The 19,239-nt window shown below is 50.1% G+C and overlaps 1 protein-coding gene across 2 annotated transcripts in view; it reads left to right on the top strand.

Moving 5' to 3' along the window:
* The first annotated feature begins 5,091 nt into the window (after positions 1–5,091).
* PLXNC1 (plexin C1) overlaps positions 5,092–19,239 on the top strand; it is a 138,095-nt gene continuing 123,947 nt past the window's right edge. Inside the window, exon 1 of one of the 2 annotated variants that reach the window (XM_041738317.1) lies at positions 5,092–6,499. In XM_041738317.1, the coding sequence (XP_041594251.1) occupies positions 5,408–6,499 (1,092 nt within the window). In that variant the 5' untranslated portion in view covers positions 5,092–5,407. The remainder of the gene's footprint in view (positions 6,500–19,239) is intronic. The other variant, XM_041738315.1, reaches the window with a different exon arrangement.

Raw genomic sequence — 19,239 nt, 5'->3', positions numbered from 1 at the left:
CCACCCTCCCAGTGCCCTCCTCTGATGGGCAACGAGAAACGAGGTCCTTACCCAGAGACCAGCTGCTGAGCTTCCCAGCAGCGACGGGCCGTGCTCAAAGCTGGTGGCAGCTGCTTCTTGCCCACCTTGGTGGGAATATATTCCAGGGAGTGGCAAGGGCACAAGCATCAGAAGGGGTGCCAGTTTGGTGGTGAGTGGCATGCCGCTCGCCGCCAAGTCCAGAAACTTCATTGTCCGCTCAGAGGATCTCCCCGTCAGAATCTCAAGGAAATGGAAGCATGAGTGACTGTGAAGCTATCTGTGTGTTTATCTTATCTTCTGCTATTCATTTCAAGAGTTTGAGTTATTATTAATATGAGGGCCTGGTTTCTGGCAGCTCTTCTCTTTGAATGGGTTTATGCCAAGCTGCCAGTTATCAAAGGATTCGGGGCCTAGGATTATGCTGGCAGGCAGCCTCTGAGCTGTGATGGCAAAACAGAGACACAGGCAAAGACGCTGCATTGAAGGGGGATCAGCATTTTGTGTCTAGGCCTTGATGCCCTTTGGGCTCCATATTTCAAAAGAACAGCAAGGAAGATATGAGCGGGGCTAGACTTGAATCTTGTGAAAATCTGACAAACGCTGGTGACCAAGAGACTGCTCGACAAGTTGCGGAGATTTCCCCAAGTCGGAAGGAAAAAAATTAGCCAATGATTTTGTGTACTTCCTGCAGGGTGAACTCCAGCTGGGCTGGGAAAACACTGTGATGACTGATGATTTACCATATTTTGCTCTCAGGCAGCCAGGGTCTCAGATGCTTAACCACTGATGGTATGGATGAATGTTTTGGAGAAAGGGCTCAAGAGAAACTTCACGACACTGAGTGTATTTCCTGAGAAGGGGGGTACGAAGGCACCAGGATGATGTTTTAGACACCAGTCTCTTAAAAACAACCGACAGTTGACATCCCCCTCTATGGGAAAGAACTCATTGGTCCCTAATGCTGACTGGAGGCTCTTACTTAGCTTAAAGGAAGTCTTTGAGTCAAGACTTGTTTATTTATACCTCCAACCCATTCTCCTGTCTACCACTGGAACTCTGCTGGTGAGTGACCATGAGCTATTAAGCCGTGACACAGGAAAGAGGCCAACAGTAGTGCTTGGGGCAGATCATAATTCTACCTTCCAAAGAGGCCCACACCTGGGCCTTCCTCACTATAACCAAAGGCATGGGGCAGTATCACCAAACTTATGAATGCTCCACGATCGACTGGGGCCATGTTGGGTGGGCAAGAAGACAGAGCATCGCATTCCTTCAGCCACATCTTAACTGTGCTGCATTTGACTGACTTTTCACGTTGATTGAATTGCATTCAACTCATCTCTCAGCATCAATTCAAACTTATTAAATGGCTCTTCATCTTATCTGCTTTCAACCATCTACTCATCAGCAGACTAGAAAGGAGGCTGGCTCATTCTTTTTCCTGTCAGTCACCAAAAGGGGCTGAGAGCTTTGGAAAGGGCCTGGATGTGTAAGACCACACAGATCTGAGCAAAGCTGTGGAGAAGGAAGTGGCCTGTCTTAGGTCCTAGGAGGACAACACCGGTACTATTCAACCCACTGGCATTTCCCAAATGCTGCCTAAGGGCTTGTAGCTCCTTAGATGAGACAGAGAGCTCGTTGACTACAAGAACTAACATCTTAGTTGTTTCTGGAGCCTGCCAGCCCAGTCATCCTACAGATCACTGTCAGATTTTTTTTTTTTTTTAAGTCAGAAAGAAAACTGAATACACCGATGATAGCCATCTTGTGACTGTGACCCATTGCCTACTGAACAGTTCTTAATGTCTTGAGCCTCAGCAGGAAACCACTGAATCTATAAAGTCCTGTCCGGCAGAAATGAGTCTGATTGTGGATGGTCTGGTTAACCCAGATTGTCTTAGATGCCTGAGGGAGTTGATATTTTCTCATTATGAAGACTTTCCCATCTAGTGAATGCTACAAATAAAACTGCTCGGAACCAGTCTGAACGGCCTGTTTCCGTGGTAGCAGGCCTCTGTCTGGAGGATAAATCTGCACCATCTTCTTTTTCCTTTGGGTCTCGGCCAGTTGTGTTACAAGGAGTTCCGTATGTGCAATGAGTGACCCCCACCGGGATGGGCTCCATCAGCTGGAGAGGGAAGCTTTGTCACCAATGGGACTCGCACCCTTGGCCAGACACCAGCGTCCGGGAGAAAGCGATCAAAGACACACACAATCCACATGCCCAAATATTTATTTCTGTTGTTCGTATTTCCCACACTTTTCAAATGCGAACTTGTGTCCTGAAGGTGGAGCTTTAGTACACAGGAAAATTGGAAAGGCGCAAACGTGTGTACAAAATGGGGTAGACTCAGCAAAGAGCACATTTATATGCTTCCTGGTCTCCTGCATTTTTCATGCCAAAAAGTAGGCACAGCTTCTGATTTCTTTCACCATAGGCGCCTGCATACAATTAAATGGGAAGAAAAAAAAGTGTGCTCTCAAGAATGGGGCTGGTGGGCCCAGATTCTAGAATGGCTAGCAACTGTAGCCATCAGAGCCATTTATACTTCTTGCTGGCAGTATTTTTAAGATGTTTCTTTCTCAAAATGAGGTGGCAATGAATTGAATAGTGATCAAAATGCTGCACCATAGAGTATGTTTAATCCAAATAGCTCCCAAGATGGTCTGCTACTGATTGTAGCAACTCTGCAGGACTTAGAGAAATTACTTGGTTACCAGTGAAGTAAAACTGTCTCCAGAATGGAATGGAACTGTTGCTTCTCAGCACATAACAGCACTGCCGCCAACGTTCATGACAGCAGTGAAGATCATTGTGTTCTTCATCATTCACAGGAAAGATTGTCAACATGTCTACACGTAAATCCCCTACTACGCTGTGCGGGCTCCTGTGCATTTCTGCAGATGTTTCTTAGATACCACTTTGCCCATTTCCAGCTGGGCCAAAGTCCTTAAAATATTTCAGGTGGGCAGGGAATGGGGGAGGGAGGCCTGATGATCTTGGAGCAGAGAGAGCACCTGACTTGCCTTCCCGACCATCTCCGAACTAACATCAGCCTGGGGTCCCAGGCCCTTTCCCCTGCTCTTCCACCCTCATCAGTGGCCCCCGGCCACTACCACCCCTACACAGCTCATGGGAAAGTATTTACTGCCCACTGGCCAGTGGAGATGATGTTATCCAATATCAAACAAGGAAATTATGAATGGAACAGTGACCACTCTGAATTCAGAATCTGAGGGTCACCGCTGGAATGCTATGATCTTTTAACTGCGCAGCAAGGGCAGGAACTTTTGTTTCTCTTCTGCTTTTTGACTCACCCCACCCTCTGTTCCTCCAGCCTTGCCACGTTCCCTCTCCTGGCTTATCCCTCAGCACGGGGAGAGCCTGAAGTACTACTGCACAAGCTGAAAACCTGCAGCAACTTCTCCTTGAAGAGGGTTCAGCATCTGGAGGCAGCCCACTCACCCCATCTCCCCTCCCCCCCAAACCCAGTCCACCTAGAGCTGGGGAAGCAGGACAGGAAGGAAGAAAGGGGAGGCAACCAGGTACTCTCCCTGGGCCCTCCCGCCGGGAAGTAGCCAGGAAGGGACAGAGATCTTTTCGCAAGGGTGCATAGTGGTCCTCAAGAGCCCCCTGGTACACCATCTGGAACACCTGTGGGACTCGAAGTGTGCCAATGGTGCCATCAGCTGCCTCAGGGAGCTGGCAGGCATTTGTGCATCCCGGATGAGCCCCCTTCTGAGGAATCATGAACCTACACTGAGATGTGCAATGAATCAGAGGGTCACTGTGCTCCAGGAATTCTTGGTGGCCTCCGGGTCACCCCTCGGTGAGTTGGTAAGACCTCAGAGGGTCCAAAGGAAAGAAGTTGGGAAAGGCTGAGACAGAGGGAGAGCCTCTAGGGAATTAAGAGTACCTGGCTCTAAAATTAGAAGGCAGGGCTGGGGAGGGCAGGTTGGAGCATTTAACTTGGGGAACTTTTCGGTGCCACTTGCTGAAAACGATCTCACAGTGGTACTGTATGGGCCACAGGTGGCACCTGGCTAGAGCGGGATGTGTAAGCAGCGCTGGAGCAAGATACGGATTCAGATCTCACCTCTACGGTTAAGCAGCAGTAGGACCCAGGCGAGTCCCATAACCTCACCATGGTCATTCTCACTACTAAATGGGATGATGGTAATAAGTCACTAATTAAAAGGGTTATTAGGACCTCAAACGAGTCTTAGTCCGCGTGGTAAATCTGGAGCAGCAGCTGGCACATAGTAAGTGCTCACTAAACGTTAGCCAGGCTCCTTGAGGCTAGATGGCGAGTAGAACTTTCTAAAGGTCTGGCTAGGTCTGGGAGCCGGGGACTCCGTTGCCAAGGGAGACTGGAAAACCTTTTCAAATACGGGAGCTCTGGCCCCGGGGATCGTCCAGAACCGGAGTCCCGGCGCCGGCCTTTGCTCCATCCACCTCACTCCTCCGACCCGGGGAAGCCCGACCCCTGCGGCAGGGACGCCTCGGTCCCGCGCGCCTCCGGCTCGTCCCCGGCTCCCGCGCGCGCCCCCAGGGCCTCCCTCCCGCCGCTCCACACCTGTCGGCCGCCCTGAGCCTGGGGCCTCGGCTGCAAACCCTCGGCGCCCGGGGTGCTCGCCCCCCGGCGCCTGGCGTATCCCCCGGCTGCCCCCGTACACAAAACCCGAGCGCTGGAGCAGCCCCGCGGGCGCAGCGGCGGATTGTCAGCGCGCCCCGGGAGCGCCGGGAGCGCCGGGAGCGCCGAGGGGCGATGGTGGCGGCCGCGGCGGCGACAGCAGGCGGCTCAGCTTTGTTATGAATAGATGAAAGAGGCCACCTACACAGTAACCCAAATTACGAGACCTTCCTCCTCCCTATCTCACCGAATCGAGAGGGGAGGGGAGATGGGCGTGGAGGGAGGGCGGGCGGGCGGGCAGGAGGCGGGGGGCGGAGGAGGAAGAGGATGAGGAAGGGGGCCAGTTGCATCCCACTTTCACAATGGGAAAGTGAAACGCACAAGCGCACCAACCTCTCCAGCCCTCCCCGCCTGCCTCGCTCCCCTCCGCCCGTCCCCTCCCTTAGCCTCCGCGCCTCCCCGCGAGCGCCGGCGCTGCACAGAGGAACTCTCCGGAGCAGCAGGCGAGGAGGAAGCGGCGCCGGAGCGCGCAGGGCTTGCCGCCGCCGCCGCCGCCGCACAGGCTGCCGGAGCGGCCCCGCCGCGTGCCGCCCTCTCCGCCCTGCTTCCCCGGCGGGCCGCGGGGATGGGGCGGCCGCGGGAGCCCGAGCGCGCGCAGGAGCCGCCGCCGCCGCCGCCCGCGTCTCCGTCGCCGCGCGCCTGAGCCGCCGTCGCCGCCGCGCGCCCTGCCCGGGGGCGGCCCCCCCAGCCCCATGGAGGTCTCCGGGAGGAAGGCGCCGCCGCGCCCCCCGCGCGCCCCGCGCGCCCCGCGCCCCCCGCGCCCCGCCGCGCCGCTGCCCCTGCTCGCCTATCTGCTGGCGCTGGCGGCGCCCAGCCGGGGCGCGGACGAGCCCGTGTGGCGGTCGGAGCAAGCCATCGGAGCCATCGCGGCGAGCCTGGCGGACGGCGTGTTCGTGGCGAGCGGCAGCTGCCTGGACCAGCTGGACTACAGCCTGGAGCACAGGCTCTCGCGCCTGTACCGGGACCAAGCGGGCAACTGCACGGAGCCCGTCTCGCTGGCGCCCCCCGCGCGGCCCCGGCCGGGGAGCAGCTTCAGCAAGCTGCTGCTGCCCTACAGCGAGGGGGCGGCCGACCCCCAGCGGCTGCTGCTCACCGGCTGGACCTTCGACCGCGGCGCCTGCGAGGTGCGGCTCCTGGGCAACCTGAGCCACGGCTCCCTGCGCAACGGCACCGAGGTGGTGTCGTGTCACCCGCAGGGCTCGACGGCCGGCGTGGTGTACCGCGCGGGCGAGCGGAGCCGCTGGTACCTGGCGGTGGCCGCCACCTACGTGCTGCCGGAGCCCGAGACCGCGAGCCGCTGCAACCCCGCGGCGTCCGACCGCGACACCGCCATCGCCCTCAAGGACACGGAGGGACGCAGCCTGGCCACGGAGGAGCTGGGCCGCCTCAAGCTGCGCGGGGGCGCGGGCAGCCTGCACTTCGTGGACGCCTTCCTCTGGAACGGCAGCGTCTACTTCCCCTACTACCCCTACAACTACACCAGCGGCGCCGCCACCGGCTGGCCCAGCATGGTGCGCATCGCGCAGAGCGCCAAGGTGCTGCAGTTCCAGGGCCAGGCGGCCCTCGACTGCGGCCACGGCCACCCCGACGGCCGGCGCCTGCTCCTGTCCTCCAGCCTGGTGGAGGCCCTGGGCGTCTGGGCTGGCGTGTTCAGCGCGGCCACCGGGGAGGGCCAGGAGAGGCGCTCCCCCGCCACCACGGCGCTGTGCCTCTTCAGGATGAGTGAGATCCAGGAGCGCGCCAAGAGCTGCCCCTGGGACTTCCAGATGGCCGAGCACAACTGCGTAAGTCCTGCCCCCCACCCCGGACGCCGCGGGGAGCGCTTGGGCCGGGGAGCCGCCGCCGAGGCCGAGGGGAGGGGGACCGGGTCGCCAGTCGCCGGTACCCGAGGCACGCAGCCAGGCGGCTGCCAAGGAGCCGACCTCTTAGGGTCTCCCAGACCGGAGACCGCGGGCTCCCCGACCACACAGCCAGGGGGGCCCCAAAGGGAGTGCAGAAAGGGAGGTGGGGAGGGCGGGAGTTTGGCTCAAAACTCTGGTGACTGCGTCCCAGTGCCGTCCTTCTCTGTGTCCAAGCGACTCCTGTTTGGGGCTGAGCCTCCGCGTGCAGCGGACCCCTCCCTTCCCCCCATCGCTGCCCCAGGTGTGGGGTCTCAGCAGGCGTGCGGGTTGGACCCTGCTCGACACGGTTACCAAACAGCGCCCCGGGCAGAGCCGCCTGCGAACCTGAAGGGCGTGCTGCCACGCCCCAGCCTCTGCGCCCCCCTCCGGCCCCCCACCCCAAACCAGCAACACGCGGGATGCGGTCCGAAGAGTTGGTAGGCTGCCCAGCGGGGGTCAGGGGCGGCCGCGGAGAGGGGCTCCCGCTCGGTGGAACCGAACCCGCGGTGACCCGGGGCGAGGGGGCGGGGCTGTGGCTCGCCCGGCGCGCGCTGTGGTCTCTGGGGCAGAGGAGGGGCGGTGGAGGTGGCTTTGTGGATAAAGCTGCAGCCGGGAGGGGAGGGCAGGCTAGGGTGTTGGGGTGCCACACAGTTTCTGGGCTCCACACCTGGCCGGCCCGGCCCCTGGGGCGCAGAGGCACCACCCTTGCCGGGGTGCCCAACCAGCAGGAGCACAGGTTGCCCCTGGGTTCCCAGGGCAGCTCCCGGCCCCACTCTTGAGATTGGCAGTTCTTTGACTGGGAAATAAAGCCGCGGTTCAAGAGGGTCCAGTTGATGGGGATTATGGAGCCATTGTGCACTTCTCAGAGGCCCTTTTCCTTCCAAGGCTGCTGGCACATCGACTCCACATATGGCTCCTGAGAGGGGAGCCTGCTGAGAGCCTCCTTTATAACTGGACAGAAATCAAAGAGCAGAAATGAACGGCTACAGGTGTTGCCATTGTTTTGGTATAAAATGCGTCAGAGAGGAAGGGGAGAAGTCTCCACTTGGAAAGCTGTTGTAGTGATACACTGTTGTGTAAGCCTACAGGGGAGCCTTGGCTCCAAGGTATGTTAATATGTGTACAGAAAGGCTCTCCCACCCCCGCCCACCCCTTTCTCTGCAAAGCACATCTTACCAAATATTAGCCCTATTATCTGGGGAGGAAAAAGCTGAGGTCTTTTGCAGGGCTCCTCAGATGGTCATTGGCTTCTCCCTCCTTGCCTGTCCGTTGTGTGCTGGGATGTGCGCGTTATGCCTTCATTTAGTTTCTGGTTATGATTTTTTTTTTTAACAATAAATAACAGATAATGCTCCCTAAATGCCTTCGCCTTGCCATGCACATATATTTCATATGTTTTTTATTAGATCTTTAAGAGTTCAAGTTTGGCAGAAATCATTGCCTTCTACTCCTCTGTTGAAAGACTTGAATGTACCCCCCAAATAGTACTTAGTGCCAAGCTTTAGGCACACTTGGTCTCTGGGGTTAATGACAAGACGGCTCAGAGGCCCCCAGCAGGTAATAACAGTGGAAGTCCAAGCTTTGCCATCTGACAGCTGTGTAGATGTGTGGAGCCAAAACATTTCTCTTGACTGCCTCTCTGTACCCATTGGGTCCTGGAGGACTTTAGTTCCCTTCCAAACCCAGCAGGCATCCTGAATGCGCTCAGAATCCACGTTTTGGCCCCATCAGGTGTTCCTAACTCCCTCTGGGATGAGGAGGGGAAGGGGAGGTTGGAGAGCTGTGTATCCATCTTCATGGGAGCTTCTGGGAGAGAGCTGTCCCTTGGAAATCAAGCCAGGGATAAATACATGCTGCCAAAAATCTGGAATTGGAAAAATAAATAATTAAAAGAGGTCCCTCCACAGCATTTCTTGCTGCTGTTATTTATCAGGAACTCCCAGTGTGCTCAGAGCTGTGTATTCTGAAAGACAGGGTCCCTACTCCCTGAGCTTGTCATCCAAGTTAAATAATATACTCCGGTTCGAACAATAGCATGTCATGGCTGCACAGGTGGGAGCTTGGAGTTTTGCTTTTTATTTTTTTATTTTTTTCATTTAAGTAAATTCCTTGCTTCTAGTATACCTTAAGGAGCCTTACTGGAAGTGAATTTCGAGAGGGGTTTGAATGGAAAAAAAAAAAAAAGGTGGTAGTTTTGATGAGAAAGCTGACAATTTTTCTAACCTTTTAAACATGGAGATAAGATACTTAATTCAACAGATATTTGTTTGTTGCCTGCTTGTGTGAGCAGTGCTCTGTGCTGGATGCTACTGATTTTGCCACTGAAAGGACAATAGCAGGTTGCAGCCCCATTTAATGGGGTCATAGGATCAGAGTGCCCATGCTTGTCACTCAGAGCAATGATGTCATTTGATTGCATTTGTTCTGCATTTTATTTTCAGGTTTCGAATGCATTTTGGAAAAAGGCATGCTGAATTATAGGGTGCCTAAAACAAGAGACTGACTTGAAACACTGTAGAGGGAGCCTCAATAGATTCCAACAGCGATTCCTTCAGAGCAGACACAGGAATATTAACAGTAATCCGTAGGCAGTGAGGCACAAGTGGCTGGTTTGCTGGCCCTCTCCTTCCCTACTGGAGGGCTCTCTCATTTTCCGTCTTCAGTCAACCACGGGTAGCAAAGTGATGGGAGGGACTGGGTTGTGCTTTCTCCTTTCTGGGCGCTCTCACATCAGTTGCTTCTGCTAAGGATTAATTTACGAGGTGCTTGTGCAATGAGTGTGTACCCAGCCTTTTATGTGCTGGGTCATTACTTTTTCTGCCTTGCCACCAACTTTGAATCGCTTTCACAACTGTAGTAGGTTAGCTTTGGCCTGCACATGTACCAAGGCAGCAGATACCTGTAGACCCTCTCTCTGATGATCCTAATGAGTATTTGTGGAGTACTTCCCTGCGTATTATTTCCTCTGAGCTCCTGTTCCAGTCTGAGGTTGATTCTATGAGGAACAGTCCCATTTACCTGATGAGGAAGCTCAAGAGAAGTAACTTGCTCAGGATAACAAAATAAGCCCCTGAGACTTCCAGCTTAAACTCAGATCTTGAAATGTCTACTTCTATGTTCTTTCCACCACTCTAGTGCTTTGCAGACTTTCCCTTGAAAGTCCTAATTAAAGAGGCAACAACCAACCTCCCCTACAATGTGGGGTTGAGGCTGGATGGTCCCCTTTGAAGTGTTTTAAAACTTCATGTGATTCCCCACCCCACCTCCCATTCTGTTCCCTAACCTACCTATATGCTTGGGTTAATGTAAAAAAAAAAAAAAATGCTTTAAATTATGTACAAGTTAATTAACTTCCTCCCCCCTCCGAACTCCTGCCATTTTTGGCACACCAATGCACTCATAGAAGAGTGTTCCCAAGTTTCAAAGTCTTGTGGTTCGGTAGTTGTTTGGCCATCATAGTTGGGTCCTGGGGTTGCTTGGGGTCTAAACATGGTGCCCACCCCCTCTGCAGACATCGAGGGTGGTATGTTTTTATAACTGTGGGCTAATAGAATGGACTCTTGTAGTTTGTTCTACCCCTTGTGGGGATACACACCCTCTTCTTCTCCACTCCCATAATTCCAAAGCCTGATCTAATTTAACTGTCGTGCAGACAACCACAAAACATTCACATGCTCTCTAGCAGACAGTAACGCAAGATACTTCTAGCTATTGTGTGCAGAAGTGATGTCCCAGGATCACTCAGCGATGCAGCCTTGCACATTGCCTCTTGACCTCAAAATCCACAGTCTTCCTGTGATGTTTTTTTCTTCCTTTAGTTTCTGTTATAATCCTGTCCAGCCATTTTGCAATCTGAAGACTAGATGGTGAATTTTACCCCTCTACACACATCCTGAAATCCAAGGATAGATCTTAAAACAAAAAACCCAACACCCACCGAGAGGGGAAAAGCAATCATAGCTACTATCTACTGGGTAGGTTTAATGGACAGGCTTTGTGCTAAGCACTTGATGTGACTTATTTTTGGTTGATCCTCAGAGTCCGTAGCTGTTATGATATTTTTATAGGTGGGAAAACGGAGGCCTGGAGTGCTTTGGTTAGGTTCCACAGCTGCTAAATGGCAGATGATTCAGAACCTGGGTGGTCTGACTTGTGGCCTGGAGCTTTTAAACCACTGCCATGGACAGTCCAGCACGTGGGTGTTGGGTTCTGGTGTCAGTCCTACCCTGTGTGGAGCAAGTCAGGTCCTTGCAACTGCTCTGATAAGATCAGCTGTTTGCAGACATTAGACATGATAGAACAGAGAAACCGTGACTCTCAACTGAGTTTCTGGGTTTGGAGATTGGATGACCAAAGTTCAGGCTCTAGGAGGGTTTTAAGCTCCTCAGCTGTCAACGTTTGGACTGTTGTGGCATTCTTTGTATTAAGGCTCACAAACGACCTCAGACCAATAAGGCCTCAGGGGGCTGCTCTCAGTTTTTGTTCTTGGACACAAGTTAGCTCATGTCCTGGATCCAGAGATCTCAACCTGTTAAGTCTGGGTTACAGGCCCTCTTGTCTTTCTTAGCAGCCACAATTAAAATGTAAGCCCCAGAAGGTCAGGAACCTTACTTAACGTTTTGTTCTCTATTGAACCCAGAGTACCTAGCACAGTACCTGGCATGATGTTAAGACTTGAGAAATATTTGTGGAATAGTTAAATGCAGGGTCTTAAAGCGTAATGTTGGAAATGTTTCCTGTGCTCGGCAGCAACGTTTTCCTGAGTCTGGCCACTTCAGACTCCCTTAACCATTGGCCTTTTCTTAATGTCTGATGTCAGGACCTCTTTCATCCTGAGTCTTAGGCTATCTGGCATCCTCTATCCCTCCAGCTCTTCCCAGAAATCCCCTTTTATTGGAAGAGCCAGGCTTCTAGTCTTACCAATATGGGAGTTCACTTTGACCGGAGAAACTCAGCGTGGTTGGAATTTCTATGGTGTAATTTCATAACCTGCGTGATCATGCCTTTCAGTGACAGGAGAGGGCTTTATGCTGTTGGGCAATGGTTCTCCAAGTGTCATCTCTGGACCTGCAGCATCAGATCAGCATCACCTGGGAACCTGTTAGAAATGAGTATTCTTGAGCCCCCATCAGACTTACTCAATCGGAAATTGAGTGTGGGGGTGGGATTGGCAATCTGGTTTAACAGGCCCTCCAGGTGATTCTAATATACACTCAGGTTCTATAACCACTTGTGGTAAGGTGACACAATTTTCCTTGAATTCTGGCTGAGGCACATGGAATAAAAACTTGTCCTATTTTTTCCATTGCAGTTTTACTCAGGGCCATATAAAGTAACCAACCCATCCCACTACCCTTGTCTTCCTTATACTTCACTTATTGAGGTGTGTAATTAGCATGTTTGATTAGCTTCAGGTGTACAACATTGACTCGCCCATTCCATACATTAGTGAGGAGACCATAGTAAAGGTAGTCATCACCATGTTACTATACCATTATTGATGAGATTCCCTATGCTGTACTTTTCATCTCCATGACTTATTTTCTTTTTTTAATATATTTTTTAAAGATTTTATTTATTTATTCTTGATAGTGACACAGAGAGAGAGAGAGAGAGAGAGAGAGAGAGGAGGCAGAGACACAGGCAGAGAGAGAAGCAGGCTCCATGCAGGGAGCCCGACGTGGGATTCGATCCCGGGTCTCCAGGATCGCGCCCTGGGCCAAAGGCAGGCACTAAACTGCTGCACCACCCAGGGATCCCTCCATAACTTACTTTCTAGGTAGAGGTCTGTACTTCTGTTTTTTTGTTTGTTTGTTTGTTTTTTTGAAGTCTATACTTCTTAATCCCCTTTATCTATTTCATCCCTCAGGCAACCACTAGGTCTCTGTATTTAAGAGTTTGTTTTGCTTTTTTCTTTTAGATTCCACATATAAGTGAATTCCTTTGATATGTTTTTCTCTTATTTCACTTAGTATTATTCTCTCTGGGCCCACCCATGTCATCACATCAAGTAGCAAGATCTCATCCCTTTTAATAGCTGAGTAATATTCCATTGTATATATACCACATCTCCATTATCCATTCATCTCTTCATGGGCCCCGGGAGTTGGTTCCATATCTTGGCTACTGTAAATAATGCTGCAGTAAACGTAGGAGTGCATATCCCTTTTCGAATCAGTGCTTTGATTTTCTTTGGGTAAGTACCCAGTATTCCAGTGGAATTGCTAGATCATGTGGCAATTCTATTTTTAACTTTTTGAGGACCCTCCATTCTATTTTCCACAGTGGCTATGCTAGTTTGCACTCGCACCAGCAGTGCAAGGGCTCCTTTTTTTCAACATCCTCACCAACACCTGTTGTTTCTTGTGTTGAGTTTAGCCATTTTCACAGGTGTGAGGTGATACCTCATTGTGGTTTTGATTTGCATTTCCCTGATGATGAGTGATGTTGAGCATCTTTGCATATGTCTGTTATACTCCTTAGACACTTCTAACTGCTTAAAGCAAATACCTAGAAAACCTAAAGCCTTACCAGTTTTTAGCTTGTAGTCTGAATCTCAAGAACCTAAAGGTCACAGTTTAATTAGGTCCTCCACTCTTGTATACAGCCTATTTGCATTTCAGTCCAGGATGTGGGGAGAGTCTTCCATCCTGCAGTACCTCAGACCCAGCTCCATACGTTAAAACTCTCTGAGGATCTACTTTTAGAGTGTCAGTCCTGATACAAATTTCTATCTTAGGCACAGTTGGTTGCATGAAACAAACATCTACTGGGCAAGTTCAAGTAAGGAGGTGGAGGTCTTAGTGGAAAGAATTATGAAGAATTCCTCGGAAAGCTAGGAATAGGAGCAGTACTATAATACTGGTTACAGACTCCAGAGCTAGGTCAAGGGGATGAAAGCTGCCGTGTCTGAGTTGTGGGCCATTGAGAAAATTATGTAACCTTTCTGTGCCTCCATTTCTTCATCTATAAATAGGCATCCTATTTGCTTCATAGAATTATTGTCTGGATTAAGGAGTTAATATGTCTCAGGTAAATATTACCTGACCCATAGGAAATGCCATGTGTGTATTTACTACCCTCACCATCATGATTAACAGTTGTAGGGTGGGACTTCCTTAATATTGAATTGGAAGAAGGTTCTGGGCCCAAAGCAGCTCACAGCGGCTCAACAGCAGGAAGTAATAGATGCTTATTCGAAGGTTTCACTGTCCACATGACTTAGCATGCTACTTCCCTCTGTCGTGCCAACAATGGCCTCTTCTTCCTCCAGCCCTCCACCTGAATCCTGCAGCCTGCTTTGATACCCAGTCTACTTCTCAATAGCATTTAACCTTCGGCATTGGCTATCCACTGACGACAACTCTCTGTATGATTTATTCAAATTATCAAGAATGAGATAGCATTGGGTCAGCTCCCCTTTTCATACCAGGTTAGAGCCCTACTGCAGGGTAGGGATTTCTTGTCCTTGGGGCAGGAACTGATGCCTGGTCCAATTAGAAGTGGGGGGTCAGCCTGGCCCCCAGATGGTGCAGTGGACAGATTCCCTGAGAATGGAAGGGTGAAGAGCCACGCCACACTGTGACCACCATGTTGACCACAGTAGCATGGTACCATCTCCACCTTCTCTGAAGCTTCTTGGTGTTCTCCATCTGCCCTGAGCATGTGGTGGCACATGGCTGATAAAGACTGGGGCCTGCTCTGAGAAATCCCAAAGTCTGCTGGGAGTTGAGGGGTGGGGGAGCAATTTGTAGGCATTCTAGGTCTGACTGGTTTATAAGAGCATGGTAGTCTTATGTTTTTTGTTTGCTTTTTATGAAATGTGCTTATAGTGGTTTTTTTTTCATTTCAATTATATATTTTGATGAAAATGCTAGTTTTTATACTGTCAAACTAAATAGAATTGTGACCTTTTCCCCTAGAGTCTGTAGTTGGGTTTTATAATGGTTTGTCTACCTAAAAGTTATAGATACTATTCTCCTTGGAAGAGTTATGATGGGGATTTGACCCCAGGAATCCCAGCCTTACTATCCTGGCCAGTGCTCTCAAACAGAGGTCAGCAGACCTTTCCTGTAATGGTCACATCATCAATATCTTAGGCTATGCATGCCACATACAGTCTCTGTTGCATTCATTCAATGCTGCTGCTGTAGCATAAAAGCAACCATAGACTGTACATAAATGAACAAATATGACACTGTTCCAATAAAGCTTTATGCACACTGAAATCTGAATTTCATATAATTTTCACTTATGAAACATTTTTTTTCTAGCCATTTAAAAATGTAAAAACTATTCTTAGCTCATGGGCCATTAAAAAAAAAGAACCCCAAAACCCCAAACAGCCAAAAGAAGTGGTGGCCAGATTTGGCCCACAGGTGTGGTAGTTGCCCAACCAGCCCTTATGGAAAGGGCGAGAGTAAAACAAGCCTTTACAATGCCAGGAGACATGGTACGAGAGGTAGCAAAAAGAAGCTGTGGAAGCCCTTAGACGGAGTGTCAAACTCAGCCTGGAAAGATCTTGGAATCTTCAGAGAGGTGAGGCTGGAGCTGCTGTATCTTGAAGCCATGTGGAGGAGGCAGGGAAGGGAGTTCCAGAGAAAGGGAACAGCTTGTGCACAAGCGGGTCATTGAATAAGCTTGTGAACCGCAGGTAGCTCACCCTGGCTGGGGAGCGTCCAGAAATGAGCATGGGCCAGATGGCCACAGGCTTAATGAGACAGGCAAAGGCGGCTGGATTTCATCCTGACGGTCAGTAGTTCTCAGACCTTCCAAACCTGGTCTCTACAATAAATCTTAACTGGCCGCTCGGTATGAGAATGAGGTTAGTAGATCATCATTGACTCTGGGTGATGCTCTGGGTGATACCATGGCCAAGGGCCAGGACACAGGGTACAGTAAGGGGTTAGGAGGTTCCCCGAACCCTGCAGCTTGCCCCCCCCCTGCCCGCCGGCCCCCCCCCCCCCCCCCACCTGTCCCTGAGGCAGCTCACAGGAACTTCTAGGATTCTGCTGAACAGGGTGTGAAAATCATGGCCTTGGCTGATGGAGGACAAGAGCAGGGCAATATGTAGACATGATCCGATTGTGTTCTAGAGAGAGTGCTCGGAAGAATGGAGAGCCGATTAGAAGGATGCTCATTGGTTCCAATGAACAATTTCTTGAGTTATTATATGCCAAGCACTGTGCAAAAATATTTGTCAGTGGTAAATAGAATAGATAACCTGTAGCGAATAAGTCATTTTTATCTTGAAATGAAAGCATTTATAGAGCACCTACCGTGTACCAAGTGGTATTCTAAGCACTTTATCAATATTCACTCATTTAATCCTCCCCACGCGTTCTGAGGTGGGTAATGCGGCTACGTCCATTTTACAGATGAGGGGCCAGAGGCTGGGGTTGGGACTGCAAATGAGCTGAGCAGGTGCTGGGGAATGTTCTCTTTAAGGAGGTTGAGTCAACACCAGGAAGATGAGAAAGGACGGTAGATGTCCCCGTGGAAAACTGGGGCACGAGCACTCCTGACATGCTGAACAAATGTGAGGTCTAAGGGGAAATGACAAGGTTAGTGTGGTTGAATCCTGGGAGGTGTTAGTGAGGAAGGTTGGAGAAGGCAGCAGCAGCCAGATCCTGTGGGCCTCCCAGGCTGTGGGGGGAGAGGATGTTTTATCTTAAAGCACAGAGGAGCCTTGGAAGGGAAAGGAAATGATGGGACTTGAGTCCCTAGATATTGGCTGTTCTGTGGGGAATGGATGGGAGGTTGGTCCTGGAGGAAGCCCGGAAAGCTGCGGGAGGCTCCTGAAGTGGTCCAGGCAGGAATTGATGTCCCTTGGTCTAGAGTGGTGACCGTGAAGATGGGGAGAATCACACGGATCCTGTCAATTGGAATGAACCTGGGTGGTGGCAATGAGGGTGTGGGGTCGGGGGTAGGGGGAAGGATGAAACAAGATAGCTTTTTAAGATGTAGAATTGCGAAGTTTTGGTGACCAGTCAGAAGACAAGTTTAACTCATGTTGATTTTTAGGGGCCTTTGGGACCCCCAGGAAGAGCCACCAGGCTGGCAGTTGGCAGTGAGGTCAGGGACTGGGGACACACCAGGCCCTGTGTTGGGCTGGACACGGTGTGGTTTGGGCTGTATGAGCCTTGAGGGGAGTGGCTGGATCTGTCGGTGGTTGCCAAGCATTCTAAGATGGTCTCACACCTAGTGAGCCCTCAATAAACATTTGTCACACTGAAAAGGATTTCTCCATTTGGTGGAGGTGGTGATTATAGCACAGTGACCTGAGAGCTTCCAGAGTATGTGTGTGTGTGTGTGTGTGTGTGTGTGTGTGTGTGTGTATGTGAGTGACACTGGAGCTCTGTTGATAGGAAACCAGGTGGCCCAGAGGGAAGGGCGTTTCTCGGTGAGGGAATGAAGCCAGACTCCTTGTTGTTCTCCTATCACTCCCCACACCCTGCCCCCACCCCTACCTGGGCTTGGAAGAGTCTGCTTGAGAAACAGTTTCTCAAACACACCAGCTGTTCCTGATCATTGCTCATTGACATCTTCCTGAGGCTCCTAAATTTAACATCTGTGTCCGATCTTGAAAATTGGATTCCAAGCACTGACCCTTGTTTCTCTGTGGGAGTCAGGAAGGGTACAGAGCCCAAGCAGCCAGTAGATGTTGGTGTCACCCAGTGTCAGCTTCCTGTGTGTAGCAATATTTCTGTGTCCTCTATCCTGAAGGCTCCTTCCCACGCCCCGCCCCCCCCAATGGAGCTCTTGTGCTGTGGACTTCTATAAAGGCTGTAGATCCTTCTCAGAAAAAATGGTCATGTATCTAATTTGTGTTTTCAATTTGAGATATAGTAATATGTCTTCTTAAAGACATTTATTTACTCAAGGGAGAAAGGGATCATGCATGTGCAAGTGGGGGAGGGGCAGAGGGCGAGCATCTCTAAGCAGACTCACCGCTGAGCTAGGAGCTGGGTATGGGACTCCCTCCCATGACCCATGAAATCATGATCTGGGCTGAATCCAAGGGTCAGAGGCTCAACCTACTGAGCTACCCAGGTGCCCCAAGATACAGTAATATCTTAACACATCAAATAGCAAAATCTAACAGCAGTGACTCCCATAATTTCAAAGTAGTGATGAGCATAAATGATATTTTGAAATATCTGAACAACTATAAAATGATATGAAAGTGTCTGATTTCTTTTGGTGACAAAGTCCCAGGTTCAGTTAATACTCCTGTGTCTTGCATTCATAATTAAAGGAAATGCCAAATTCCAGTTGGAGTTAGCTAAAATATAACTGACCCTTTAACAACACTGGACCCATTGACAACACAGGTTTGAACTGTGCAGGTCCACTTGGATTTTTTTTTTTATAAATACAGTACAGTAAATGCATTTCCTTATGATTTTCTTAATAACATTTTCTTTTCTCTAGCTTACTTTAAGAATACAGTATATAATACACATGTAAAATGTGTGTTAAATGATTATGTTATTGATAAGGCTTCAGGCCAACAGGTTATTAGTTGTTTAGTTTGGAGGAGTCAAAAGTTATACACAGATTTTCATTGGCACAGGGGTTGGTGCCATAACACGTGTGCTGTTCAAGCCTCAAATGGAAATTTATTTATTTTTTTATCCCATTCCATTTATTCCCTGAATTCTATCCATGAACTGCAGGTGTCGGTGGAGCCCCTCCTCAAACTATTCCTGTCAGTTCCTGTTTCTGAAAGCAGCGACATGAAGTGGAAAGTGTTACATTTTTGTTCAAAACTCCTTCCATTGACTTATTTTGATAAGAGGGGGTTTATTCCCGTTTGTATATTACAGATCATGCACTTGTCCAAGAGCAAGTGCTCCATAAACCAGGGGTGGGTAGGTGGATGGTAGGTAGATGGACAGGCCGTGGTGGGTCTGGAGAGGAGGTTCAGATGGTTCAGGTTAGATGTTCTGCCTCAGACTCACAACTCAAGTGATAGAGCTTGAACTTGAACCCATAGCTTTTTTAACTTGAAATCTCTTGTTCTATTTTTCCATGCTGCCATTATGCTATTTTTATTTTAAAGAGTTAACCCAGTGTGAGGCCGTGTTCATAAATTAGGCTATTCTAATCACGAAAAAACAGTCCAATTATTCTCTCTTGCTCAGAGAATATCTAACATACTCTGCTCACATGGTAGAGCCGTATTTTCAGGAGACTGAGCCTGATGCCTGCCTATGGACTGAGATATCAAGAGATGCAGAAACTTCCTCTTGTGACTCATGGATGGACTACGGATGTAAAATCTAGAGAAGGCCGAGATGCGTGGCCGTGAGAGGTATGGGGTAGCTCAGTATTGCTCCCTTAGGCAGAACCAAGGTCCAGTGTTTACAAGAGCAAATTTGGGCTCAATGGCAAAACTGCGTAATGATTAGACCTACTTAGCAATGTACCAAGGTTGCCTGGTAAGATATTGACTGTAGAATTCAAACATTGATCCATGTATTTATTCGTGCATTCAATAAACATTTATTGACAACCTACTACATATCCGATGCCTAGGTGTATGCTGCCTTCAAAGTGCAGAATCAGATAAACTATTGTCAGAGCCTAGAGTCTACTGGGAGACAGATAATAACATCTTAAAACAATCTTGAAGGAAAGAG

Source organism: Vulpes lagopus, chromosome 23, assembly GCF_018345385.1.
Source record: "Vulpes lagopus strain Blue_001 chromosome 23, ASM1834538v1, whole genome shotgun sequence".
Taxonomy (NCBI): Eukaryota; Metazoa; Chordata; class Mammalia; order Carnivora; family Canidae; genus Vulpes; species Vulpes lagopus.
Note: the sequence above shows the minus strand (reverse complement) of the source record. Positions and strands in the feature narration are given on the sequence as shown.